The 13343-nt window shown below is 50.0% G+C and overlaps 1 protein-coding gene across 1 annotated transcript; it reads right to left on the reverse strand.

Annotated features, from left to right (window-relative positions):
• Window positions 1-37: 37 nt before the first annotated feature.
• PLAGL2 (PLAG1 like zinc finger 2) lies at window positions 38-8248 on the reverse strand. Its single transcript, XM_029917119.1, has 2 exons — window positions 7688-8248; window positions 38-5186 (listed from the first exon to the last, which is right to left on the reverse strand). The coding sequence occupies exons 1-2, from the start codon at window positions 7945-7947 to the stop codon at window positions 3956-3958; spliced, it is 1491 nt and encodes a 496-aa protein (XP_029772979.1). The 5' UTR covers window positions 7948-8248; the 3' UTR covers window positions 38-3955.
• Window positions 8249-13343: the final 5095 nt, after the last annotated feature.

Raw genomic sequence — 13343 nt, forward strand, 5'->3', positions numbered from 1 at the left:
TCCAACCCTTTCCCAATCAGACAGGTTCACAACTTCCAAACGCATCATTCAGAAGTTTTTAATAAACAACTTCATTATAAAAACTTTTTTTGAAAATGTAATTCTGTAAAACATTGAAAAATCTACTTTAACAAAGATACGCCCTGTGCATTTTCTAATGGCACTTATATTTTACAATTAAAAACCTTGTTTTATATAAAGCCAAAAATACTCCAAGAGGTTATTCACTGTGTTTACAAAGTGCTAGAAGGTTTTTGTCTTGTATTTTTCTCTCTTTAAATAATCTGGCGTTACGAAAGAGTGGCCCCAAAGCCTTGATCACCAGGAGGGAGGGAGGCAAATGAGAAGTGGTGTCTCAGGAGTTCTAGTGCCAAATATTTAGAATGGAAGAGGGGCAGCTACGGAGGTGAGCTTGCATCTGAAGAAACTGGGCTGGGATACTTCTTCCAGCCCCCTCCACAGAGGCACTAAGTTATCATGGTGAATCCTCCTGTTAGAACCAGAACACCCCTTCCCTTGCCACAGACCCTCCTCTCCAGTGGTGAAGGTCCTAGCCAATTCCTTCCACAGCAGGTTCAGAGCTCCAGGAGAGGCCAGGGTGAGGTCCCAGAAGAATCTGGACTTCTCTGGCCAACACCTGCCTAAGGCAAAGTTTCTTATTACATAAATATCCTTGTTAAAAAGCAAAATATTGATCCTGTACAATATAAACTGTTAAAAAAAAATCGTGCTTAAAGACAGCTCCTAGATAAGAGGAAAGGTAGAGGGAATGGGGGAAAACAGCTACCAAAAAGAAATGGGGGCAGGATTCAGACTACTAGGAGAAGTTTAGGGCAATGGAAGAATCTCAACTTAGGACAAGATCTACGAGCAAAAAAGTAATCACACCTGCTTCCCGGATTTCCATTAAATGCCATTTGTAAAAGGTTGGGGGGAACTCATTGGTGCTCCTTTTCCCACCTCTCCTCTCTTTAAAAGATGTGCACAGATCCTGAGATGACACAGCCGGGTAGGTCATTCCCTGGCCCCCAAGACCACACTTGACCTTGACCAGCTGTGTGCAGGATGCAAGGTGCCTGCCCCCTGTTTGGGGCAACTCATCGCTGAAGGAGGCTAGAGGAGGTGGCGGGGAAATGGGTCATCACCTCTTTTTTCCTGGTCCCTGTTTGGTCTCTGCCACATGCCATGGGTCGGTCCTATCCTGGGCAGACACCCCTCAGGTTCTCATGGCCTCAGTAAAGGTACTGAAGTGGGTTTGGTACTGAAGATAGGATAAAGCTATTCTTATCCTTTAAACAATAAACAACCAGGCCAATAAGGCTTTTTTTATTTTCTTTTTAAATTTGGGGAAGGGAAGTTTAAGAAACAGCTGGGTGGCTATGGTCCAAAAAAAGGTGAAGGCAGATGTTCCTCTGTACCAGCAAAGTTCACAGTGAGAGGGAAATTCCTTGTGTGGCGTGTGGGCACTGACAGAAGAGGAAAGGAGAGGCAGGATGGGAGGAGGGAGGGGGGAAGGGGCAAGGCCCCACTTACAAGGCTTTAAATAGTTGCTCTGCCTGTTAGGAGTTTCCCAGCATCACTACCTGGGGAGAGAATTCAGGAAGGGGCAGGAGAAGGCAGGCGTGGGAAAGTGGACTCTGTAAGCCTGAGATCTTACACTCCATGGCCGCAGACCCACCTGCCTCCACAAACAAGGGGTGCAGGGAAGGTGACAGGGAAGCGGGTGATGGGTCGCTGGGTCTAGAGATGAAGACCAGAGACAATAAGGAGAATGGCAGCACAGAGTCCTGCTTGGATCTTCATGTACCATTTCCTGTAATACGAGTCCCAATAACATGCACAGCATGCAGGAGGTGGCTGCGTACCAAGGTGGACGCTTTTAAAAATAAACCTTAATTAGTCCCTGGGACTCACTGAAATGAATTTTTAGAAGCAAATCACCTAGTCTGATCCTAAGCTTGCCAGACATTTTAATGTTTTGTTTTGTTTTTTCCAAAAGTATCCCAAGCTACCCTGCCTAAATCAAAACATGCTTATTCACTCCACACTGCTTCCCATCAAGGACCAGGGAGCTACATTTTAAGGCTTGCACCTCAAAGAGTACTGGCCTGGGCTGAAGCAAAAGCCTGGGTCTTGGACCTGCTCAGTTCCTGATGATAAAGCAAAGGGATTTCTAGAAGGAAGGGGTGGGAGGGTGTGTGAGGACTGGGTGGAGGCCGAGGCAGTTCCTTGGTAGTTTGTCCTGAAATCCTAGTGGAAAAGCCAGCATGAGGCACTGCTGAGAGAAGCGCCCAGAAACTACTGGCTGCATGTGTAGAAATTAACAATAAAGAGGTAGAAGTGTGTTTCTGAATCAGAGTGGAGGTGTCTCATGAGGGTCCCTCATTGGTGGTCCCTGAGCTGCCTCCCTTCTGTGCGTGGCGAGAGTAAAGCCCGTGCAGAACTGAGAAGTGAAGCAGGGATGGGGTTCGGGTGGCCAGGCGCTGCGCCTTGTGTGGCAGGGCGCCCACAAGCCAGAAAAGGAGTCATCTGTTGCAAGAAACCCTGCTAAGTACTGGGGGCAAATTGAGGGGGCCACAAGAGGAAGGTAGGATTTCTTTGATGCGGAGCAGAGAAGCCTATGCACAGTGGCCCTGAGTCCACGGTAACTGCAAAATAGAGGCGAGGGTACACTGTGGATAAGAGTAAAGGTCGGCATGGGAGCCAATGATGTACCCACAGGTTAGGACTCAACTACCTGCCCAGCCCTAACTTCCTCAAGACTCATCTTCCAACAATTCCACAACTTCTTGGAAAAGGGACAAGCAGGAGAGAGACAAGTCAAGGGTTCACACCCTCTCCTTTGCTATCCAACCAGTTTAGAACCCAAGTCCCTCCTTCCAAGACTACTGATAACAGCTCATAATGTTTGGGGGGTGGAGGTTGGGGAATGGGGGAGATGGAAGCGGGCATGCCTTTCATTTCTTCCCCTCTCCAGTTCAAGAGGAGGAGGAGGGGTCATGATGCACTTGGAGAAAAACAGAATTGCAGACCTGTGAGAAATCTGCTCCAATCTTCTTGCCTGTCTCACAGACACTGCCGAGGAAGGCAGAACAGACAGTCATGGAAGATGGCAGAGACTGAAGCAGTCCAAAGTCAGTTTATTTCCCCACAGGGGAAGAATGTGACCTCAAGTGAAGAGAAGTCAGTGAGACCCGACTCCGCCTTGTAAACAGGGCTCCAGTTAACACCAGGTACCAAATGGTTCTGGCTGGTGCCAACTGGAATGGACTGGTGGGAATGGATTCACGGCGTGTAAACAATGTTCACTGCAATCATTCTAAGGCTAACAGCTTGGCAAGGGAGGTGAAATGGTGTGTCTGAGGCGACTGTGTAAACGGTACCGTTGCTGGACAACACTGACTGGAAATGAAGGCGCTGCTACAGGAGGGACAGGGGTGATGGGCAGAACAGAGGCCCTCTCTCCTGCCTATTGGTTGGAAGCAGGTGACGCAGCCACGTGACCCTCTGCAGCAGGGGGTGACCAACTGCTGTGGGGTCTGCAGGTTGGGACCAGAAGGTGGGCCTCTTGGGCTATTTCTCTCAAGGTCATCTAGAGTGAAACCCTTTGTGTCTCCAAGAGGCCTCCCTCCTTCTCCAGAGAGAAGGAGGTTCTGACGCTTTGGAGAGGGAGAGGGCTAAGTGTGGCTCCCGATTCAGATCAAAAAAGTAAAAGTAAAAATACCTGAAGTTCTATGGTATGAGATCTTTTCATGGGGCTGGGGCTCAAGGCTCCTTCCGGAACTGACCCTGGAGCTTAAGCCCCCAAACCAAGTGCTCCATATAGATACTGGAATTTTTTTTCCTCTTTGAACCCAGTTCTGAAAGCTCAGCTGCCTTCACGGGGGATGCAGATGGGGTGGGTACAGAGGCTCCCTGACAGAGCCGAAGACTGAGCTGAGGGCCTCCTTGGGGGCTACTGGAATGCCTGGTGGAAACGAGGCAGGGTGGTGGTGCTCAGGCCGGAGGTGAAGACAGGAGGCAAGGAGTGCAGAGGTCCAAAGTTCAGTGGTCCGCCGGCTCCCGGGGAATCTTGAGGCTGAGCTTGCAAAGTGGTGAGCAAGGGCTGTGCCTCGGCCTGGGAGTAGCCCATGACCAGGCCTCCAGTGGCCCCGGGAGGGTTACACGGGGGTAGGTTGAGTGGAAGAAAGCCCAGTAAGTGGGAGAAGTCCACGTTAGCAGCGCAGAGGGCCTCGGAGAGGTTGGCGGGGCTCTTGGTGAGCAGTGCTTCATCTAGGAGGGCCGCAGCTGCCGCCGGCTGAGGTGAGGCGGGCTGGGGTTCAGCGGACGAGAGAGACAGGCTTCCAGGAAGCTCTGCCAGAAAACTATCCACCTCCACTTTGGGCAATTTGTCGGGCAAGTATGAGGTAGATCCAAGCTGGTATTTGGGAGGAAGCTGAGCAGGGGAAGAGATAGGTGAGGATTCCAGAGGGTAGCTCATGCCCATGGGCAGCGTGTTGTGCACCAGGGAGTGTGGCATGCCCGTGCTGGGCATGGTAGGGATGTGGGCACCATACATGCCCATGGGCAACATGCCAGGGAAGGCCTTAGCCCCCATCACGTCCCGAGAGGCCATGCATAGCACAGGGCTCAGCTCTTCCTTCACACTGACTGTGGAGCTGCAGCTGAGGAGACCTAACATGTCCACTGGCTCTGTCTTGATTTTGAGCAACTCCTGCGAGTGGCTCTTCTTGACATGACGTGTCAGGTGGTCCTTGCGGCCAAACCGCTGGGCACAGTACTGGCACAGGAAGTCCTTCCGGCCTGTGTGCACCACCAGGTGCCGCCGCACATCCTTACGAGTATAGAACCGCCGGTCACAGTGGTCACAGGGGTGCTTCTTCTCCTTGGCACCACCCGCTACTCGGCGTGAGTGGGCCTTCAGGTGCTCTAGCAGGGCCTGGGTACTCTCAAAGGTCTGCAGGCACACCTTACAGCTGAGGTCACCGCTGCTGGCGGCATGCATAGCCAGGTGGCGCCGGTAGCCCAGCTTCGTATTGTAATTCTTACCGCACTCAGAACAGTGAAGGGCCTCCTTGTTGGGGTCATGGGTCTGCAGGTGGTTCCGCAGATGGTCCTTGCGGTGAAACATCTTATCACAGTACATACACTGGTGGGGTTTCTGGGCTGAGTGGGTGGCCATGTGCCTGAGGGTAGGGATGGAGAATAGAGGAAAAAGAAAGGAGATCACAAGGGCTGCCCAGACAATTGAGGTGTCCAGTAACAGGGAAGTCGATACAAAAATTACAGGAGAGCCATGCAACGGAATACTGTGCCAACTATGTTCTATAAACACCCTCACCCACCTGCAAAATCAGATATGTACTCCTAACCTTTGCAGCACTATTTATAGTAGTAAAAAATCAGGAGTAAACAATGTAAAGTCCATCAATAGGGAACTGGTGAAATAAATTATAGTAAGTTCATAAAATGCCTCAACTTGAAAGAAGGCAGCTTTGTATGTACCCACAGGGAACAAACTCCTAGGATACATGAAGTGGTAAAAAACAGTACTATGCATATGGAAAGAGGGAAAACAGATGTACGTTTGCTTGTATGTGTTTGTATGTGCTTAAAAATATTTCTGGAAGGATATATAAGAAACTGACAACACTGGTTCCCTATGGGGAGAAGAGATAAGAAGCTTATGGGTGTGATGGAGAATTTTCATTTATACCTTTTGGTACCTTGTGAATTTTTGGTTTGTGAATGTATTTCCTTTTCAAAAAATTATATTTAAAAAAATTTTAAAGAACACTATACATAAGGGGTTAAATCAAAAAAGGAAGTTCAATATAGTGTGTGTAATCCAATCCCTTGTGAAAATAAAGAGGGAAGGGAATACATATTTCAATGTCTTAGCATCAATACACAAGAAACTGACCCCACTGGATACCTCTGGGGAGAATGGTAGCTTCCAGCGTAAGGACAATTCATTTTTCACTGAATGCTCATTTGTACCATGTAAAGTGTTTGCCGTGTAAACCAGCAACATTTAAAAAAGTGTCTCCATGGCATAGTACCTCACTGTTGCTTGATTTACCCGCTCCCATCTGGAGGGACAGCAGCTCCGAGTGCAGGAGTTACAACCCAGAGCTCTACAGGACTTCCAGAGTCAACTCAGCAAGGCTTCGCGGGCCCACCATCTGCCAGGCCCTGTGTGAGCTGTCATTAGCCTCATTCTCCACAAGGGGCCGAAGCACAGGACAGCCCCACCCACGTCAGTAAGTAGCAGAAGCTGAATCTGAACACAGTCCTTGAAACCTGGGTTCTACTTGGGTATGCCACGGCCATCTCTAGTGGAGCACCCACTGATCCTTCCTCCCTGGGAGGTTTCAAAGATGGCCATCACCCTCAGGCTACATGTGAGTGCTCACACCACCAATAGCTACTATTAACCTCCATACCAGACATGGTAACGTATGAGAGGGAGGTGCTGAAGGATCCACAGTCATTTCCCTCATTTTACAAGTGAGGAAACCAAGGCACTAAGAGGTTTGGTAACTCGCCTAAGCTCATGCAGCCGACTAAGGATGGACTCAGAGCTCCTGCCTCCCAGACTAGGACCTTTCCTGCAGCCTCTTGCAGACACCCAGATTGTCACTAAGAAAGTCTAAGAGGATGGCCCCAACTGGAGTCCAACTAAGGCACAGGAGCACACAGTTATCAAAGCATTCCTGAGGACCACAGGACTGTCATGAGGGCAAGCCTGGTCACACTACCCTGTTACCTGCTTTAGTCCCTTCCTATCAACTGTTTTCCAGGCAAGAACTGAGGCTTTCTTTGGTCATCCTGCTCATGTATTTACTTGTTTGTGGTCTGTCCCCACTACTAAGATAATAGGCTCAAGGAGCACTCCCATATGACTGGCTTACTACTCTGTCCTTGGCACTGAACACCATGTCTGGTATATAGCAGGAACTCAATAAATGATAGTTGGCTAGATGAGTGGACGAAGCAGTGTGCATCAGGTCATCTGTCTCATTTGTAAAGGGCATATTCCTGTTTCTCTGAGGGGAAGGCAAGGATAAAATCAAAATCAGTTTTGAGCAAGGCCCCTTCCCTTCCAAGCTGCTCTGCCATATCTACTTTATACCAGCACTTTCACATTCTATTTCACTTTATGTAGGGCTCTTGGACTTCAAGTTTCAGGAAAGCTGCTGACCCAGAGGACACCAGAGATTCCACAGAGACAGAAGTCATCACGTGAGTAATAGCCTGGTTCAGAAGAGGCACTGCAGGACCAAAGATGCTACGGGACCTTGGGTAAGTTACTTCCCCACTCTGAGCCTCCACTTTAAAATTTACAGATTGGACCAGAGGGTCTCCTTTTCCTTCTACAGTTATGATTGATTTCTAATTTCTTGCTAAGATGACATGGCAAAGGTGGGGAGAGTAGTATTGAAAGCATTGTTTAATCTGGTTTGTTCATGACTGTCTGATATTTCCCCATCAGAGTCTAGTGTCTGAATACAAATACCACCAGTAGTTTTTAGCGAGTGATTTCAAATCGTTGGTGTTCAGGGTACACTTATGGGCCAGTAAACTTCTACTCTTCTGTCAGATAAAGCTTCACACTCAGTGGAGTCTTTCTGGCTTTGTCCTCTGGGAACCTCAGGACAGGAAGAGGTATGGGAACATCACCTACCTATACAGCTTGTACTTGGAGGCAAAAGCCTTGCCACAGTGCAGCTGAGGGCAGCTATACGGTCTCTGCTCTGGATGGGGGAGGCTGTGAGGCCTCAGCTTCTCCCCATTTGAGAAGGGCGTCCCCGAGATTTCACATTGGCACTTCACTTGACTCTCCGCCTCCCGGCCCCGAGGCCTGGGAACTAGTTTCCAGCCCACTTCCTCCTCCTGCTTTGCATCTTGAATCCAGGGGGGGACGCTGGTGAAAAATGTGGTCATGGCAAGACTAATGGCAAAGGGCCATGTTATTCAGAAAGCCTCCCCATCAGCTCCACACAGGCTCTCTGCTCTGTCACAGCCTCCAACGCAGCCTTCAGAAAACAATCTCTCCACCTGAAACATCAGAACACCTGGTGTTAGGGAGCCCAATACCATGAAAACATGAGCTCTGGAGGCAGACAGATCCCGTTCCAATCCCAGCCCTTCCACTTCAAAGCCATGTGACTTTCAGCCAATTACTTACACCCCCGAGCTGTCTCCTCATTTACAAAATGAGTTTAATAATCTCCTATATCACAAGAATGTTTTGACGATTAAAGGAGCTAATGAATACAGAGTATTCAGCAGCAGGATGGACACCTAATAAGTGCTTAATGGTAACTACCTTCTACCTAGGCTAATAAGAAACGAGATAATCTGAGGAAGTAAAAGCCCTAAACTCCAAACATTCTCTTCCGACTTCCTGTGATATCCTTTCCACTAAATTTAGAGCTAGCTGCTGCTCCTCCTCCTCCTCACCCACTACTCTCCACAATCCTCCTCCTCACAGAGGTGCTAAAGAGCAATAAAATGCCCAAAAGGCAACAGAGAAGGAAGAAGCTTTTGCTTAGGAAATTTACACCCTGGAAAGACAGCCCCTGAGCCAGATGTGTTTCTCAACAGTAGTAAGAGGTTCCACCTAAAAAACCGGTCCTGGTCCCATCCTACCCTCCACCACCTCTCTGGGTCTCCCAGGCCATGCTGCTTTAGCAAAGCCTGTCTAACACCCCACGTGCCGAGCGGCCCTCCTGCAAACCCTTGTAGCACACACCCCACATGTCTCCACTGTGAGCAGGCAGCACACTCGCTTTAGAACTCCCCCACCAAACTGATTCTGTGAAGGCTCAGATCACAGTTCTTTCATTTCCGTACACTTAGCATCTAGAAAAGGACTCTCAACTTTCTTATGGTTCCATGAGTAAATTAGTCATTGAATGCAAGTTGATTCAAGGCTAACTTAGGCTCACAAAGTTCTGGTTTAAACTGGGTCACAGCCCTTCCAAAGTGGGGAGCCAATATCTTGAAGTCTGATCCTTTCTCTTGTTGAAGCAGGGGGAAAGGAGGGGTGTCGGAAAGGGGAAAACTGGAGCAAAGATGACAAAACTTTTTTCTTGACATCAATTCAGAGAGGATGGGAGTTCCTGTACTGACTCTCAAAAGGGGGACAGCCGACCCACATTCACACTAAGAAGATTACCAACTGCAAAGCAACTTGCTGCAACAGGGGGATTCCTTTTAAAGAGGTCATGCCAAAATTTGGTCATGAGGCTTTCCCATGTGAAGGGAGCAAAGGCCAGTGGGGACTGTCCACGAGAATCTGGGGAGGGCTCCAACCGCACAAACAGCTGTGGGCCACAGAATGCTTGCTCAGCTCATTAGCACCTGCTGCTTACAGTGACCATTCATCTAACAGACTGGCCGTGAACGAGATGATGGGATCAGCGGGTTCATGCCCCAGAGAGCTTTGCTCATCATTAACGTGAGCTACGACCTGTTCAGGAACCATTCCTCTTGTTGAAGAAACATTGCAGTGTAATATGATAAACATTTCCCCATCACGAGTGGAGATTTGCCTAGAAAGATCTGCACAAAGGTGGCTGCATTTTGCATGAGTCACGTGCTGGGGAAGGGTAGGCAGCGCTAAAAACTAGTTCCACTGGAGCCTTCGAGTCATCGTGGCCTATCTGCCTGCTTCACTATAAATCTCAAAGGCCTCAGACGTCTGCCTCTCATGGGTGAGGTCCCTCCTCCTTCTCAAGGGTGGAATTACCTGTTTATAATACCAGCGATTACTACGCACCTTGGAAGTGGGTAGACAGCAAGCATGAATTCGAACATCTAGTTTGGAGGGAATTTACCCCACCCTCAAAGTCAAATTCTGATCCCCCCTGCTATCCCAAACCACGCACCCCAGCCTCTGAAAAGCTGGGAACAGCAGCCAGAGAGAAGCAGGTTGCATCACTCCGGCCAACGTGAGCGGGGAGCCGAGCCCTGGAAATTCCACATAAACTCAGAAAGAGAACAGTACGTCCCCCACCTCCCACACATACACCTCTTCTGTTCTCCTGAACAAGCACAAACAAGACAGAGCAGTTTAGTATGCTGCTTCTGAAAGAATGAGTAATGGGCTTCTAGGAAAGAGGCTGGTGGTGGCTAAGGAGAGCCCACAAGGTTGTAATGACAGACCCAAGTAGGGAGGCAGCCATGTGCTTGCCTTGATCTGCGTTTAATGGAGCATTGGCCTTAAAAAGAAAACAGCCAACACCCTGAGCCTAGTTCCCCTATCCTTTTAAAAAGGCCTGGCTGAAGCCCTTACCTACAGTCACCGACAGACTGCCAGTGTTACCTCGGGAACCCTTTTGGAAATCTAGTCTTTCTCCTTCTGTCCTTTGTCTGCAAACTCCTCTCCTTCAGGAAAAGTTCCTGGGCCTGTCTCCTTCAGACTTCTTCCCGGGCAAAACTGAAAGAATTCTGCTTCTCCTTCAAAGCTGCTCTTCTGGTCTCACACTCTAACCTTAACCACTATAGAGAAGCTGACGGAACCTGTTCCCATAAAACAAACACAATCAATCCCTCCCAGTTACTGGTATCACTCGGTATATTTTCATCCAAAGATCCCTGCCGGCGCAGGATCTGAAGAGGGAGGCAATGTGGAAAGAACCTTGGACTTGCTATCAGAAGAGCTGCCACTTACTGGCTGTGACACCACGGGCAGGTTACTTTCTCTGAATCTCAGTTTCCTCAATTCCTACAACAATGACATACTCTCCTCTCCTGGAAGGGTCTCACGGAGGACAGGGGTCTGACAGAGCGGGCGCGCACACACACGCAGTGCCGTCTCTGAGGCCTACACTGTCTCTGCCTCCTTTCCGCACAGGGCCCGAGCAGTACTTCTTTTTTTCCCCCCCTTTAATGTTACTTCTCAGGCCTCTGAGTGAGTTTCCTTCCCTTCGCCACATCTCCCCAGAATGCAGCCTTCCCCTTTTCCCTCCCAATCGGCCGCCAGCACACCCCCCTCGGGCCAGCGGCCCTCGCGCCCCCTTCCTCCAGTGCCAGAGCCCAGCCCCGAGTTCTCGCACTTGACTCTCTTCTGTTACAAGGCTCCATACCCCCCACACAAATGCTTCCTAAAAACTCTGGAGGGCCCTCGGTGGCAGCTGAAAGCACACCAACTGCTCTCCAGCCTGCCTGTCCTGTTGTGTGCCATGGTGCCTGCTGCCCTCTGACGAAACTATAGTTTTTATGGTGTTACATCATCTCTATAGAAACTGCGTTCTTTCTCCATTATTAGCCTGTTTCCTCATCTGTAAAGCTAAAAATACTTACCTCACAGGCTTGTTGTGAAGGATTATTTTAGTCAGGTATGCAAAGGGCTCAACATAGGGCTTGGCTTGCTGTAAGTCCCCAACAAAAGGCGGCTATTATCTTTGCCTTTGTACCGAGGGTTGCACGTTCCCACCTTCTGCAGCCACACTAAATTTGTCCCAAACCTCCCCAAACTGTGGAGAAGTCGCTGCACGCCCCCCTGCCCCCACAGCAAGGAAAGGGTTAATCTCTAAGTGTTCTTAACTAGAGAGACCCACAGAGGATTAACAGCTCCACTTCAGTGACTGCCCGAAAATAGCTTTTATCCCTCCTGCCCAAGAGCTACTTGGGGATCTGAAGAACTCAATTCGACACCTGCCGAGGAGGAAACCTACCCGGGAAACACACCCGGGAACGGTCCTTAGGGTGGACACAATCTTCCCTTAAGCAGAACCCAAAATAGCAACTGGGAAATTATAAATAGGGGGGGGGGAAACAAACCCAGGTCTTGACCCGAGCACCAGAAACAAATCCAAAAGCTACACTGGCCGGAAAACAGCGAGAAAGGGGAAAGGAGCTGAGCTGCCCCCCTCGCTCACTCTCTCACACACACTCCAGAGTGGTGGGAGAATTAAATTACAGGGAGGCTGGAGAGTCTCAATGACTTGCATCATTCCAAGAGACATCAAACAGGATTAGCAGGGGTTGGATTTACTCTCGGGCTGCTAGTTCTTCTGTCACTGGAGATGGGCCCTCTTTGGAGTCCCTTTGATTCACTATTTCCTCTGAATCCCGCTGCCTCCCACTCCTGTGGAGGCCTTGAGCAAATGGCTGCAGCTCACGACAGCCCCATTTTCATTAAGAGGAAACCTGGATGGACACCCCCGAGTACTCACCACCCCCCTCCCCCACAATCTAGGGGCCTCACCTTGGGGGACAGGGTTAGAAATCCATGGCCAGACTCCATCACAGTCCCAAGCTAACAAGATGGGAAAGCATATAAGCCAAGAGATGGGCTACTCATGCAGGTGGAAGCACCAGCAACTACACACACACACACACACACACACACACACACACACACACACACGCCTCCGGGGCACCAGTTGTCCCTCATCTTCCACCTTACAGGACCCTTTCTCCCACCAAGCTGGAGCCACAGCTGCCGACTGGATTTGCAGGGAGTACCCAGGCTCCTCGGGCAGCTTCTAGACCACTCCACTGTGTGGTGGGAAAGGTTAAATTCCCCCAGAGCCGGGAGAGATAGGAGTGGACGCCTGCCGGAGAAGGGGACAGAAATTCAGGGAGAAGTCTGGAGGAGATCTCAGGGATGGGAAGGAAAGGCAAGTATGATAAAGAATCATTAGCAAGTTAACTGAGTCTGTAAGGGACCTCCCTCCCCCCAAAAACAAACAAACAAACAAAGAGATTGGGGGTTACAGAGGCTGGAGGATTCCAGGGATTGAAGACAGAAGTGAATTCTCTGAATTTCAATGGTCTCAAAACGGGTAACCAGATAGATAAGGTTTGGAAGTATGGTCACTTAGTAAGGAATTATAGGTAGGGCTTTTCTGGGCTCTCCAGAACCAAGTATTTGAGGGAAGCCTCAAAATGGGTTATGTGGTTCTGGAAAATGAAACAGAGAGTAAAAAGCGGGCTATTTGGAGCAGGAAAGGGGGTTATGTGGGTCTGAGTAGGCGTGTCTGAGAGGAGGGAGCAGGTGCAGCTTATCTGCGTCCCCCAGACCCGGGTCCCTGGTAAGGTCAGCAGCCGGATATCTGGGTCTCCAGGGAGCCTGGGGGTCAAGAGTTGGGGACCCTCAGGGCTGCGTCTCCAGGTCTCGGTAGGGAGGGGGCCGTGGGGTTTCTTCCGGTCCCCCAACCCAGGTATCGGTTCCAGGGAGAGATTTCGTCACCGTGGGGCCTATCTGGGCCCGAACTGGCGTGGAGGGGGCCCCGGGTCGGGGGTGTGGGCGACCGCGCCGTGGGGCCCGAGATGAGAGGCGCCGCCGCTCCGGGTGCCGGGCGCGCGGGCGCAGCGAGACGGCCTCC

This window comes from Suricata suricatta, chromosome 12, assembly GCF_006229205.1.
Source record: "Suricata suricatta isolate VVHF042 chromosome 12, meerkat_22Aug2017_6uvM2_HiC, whole genome shotgun sequence".
Taxonomy (NCBI): Eukaryota; Metazoa; Chordata; class Mammalia; order Carnivora; family Herpestidae; genus Suricata; species Suricata suricatta.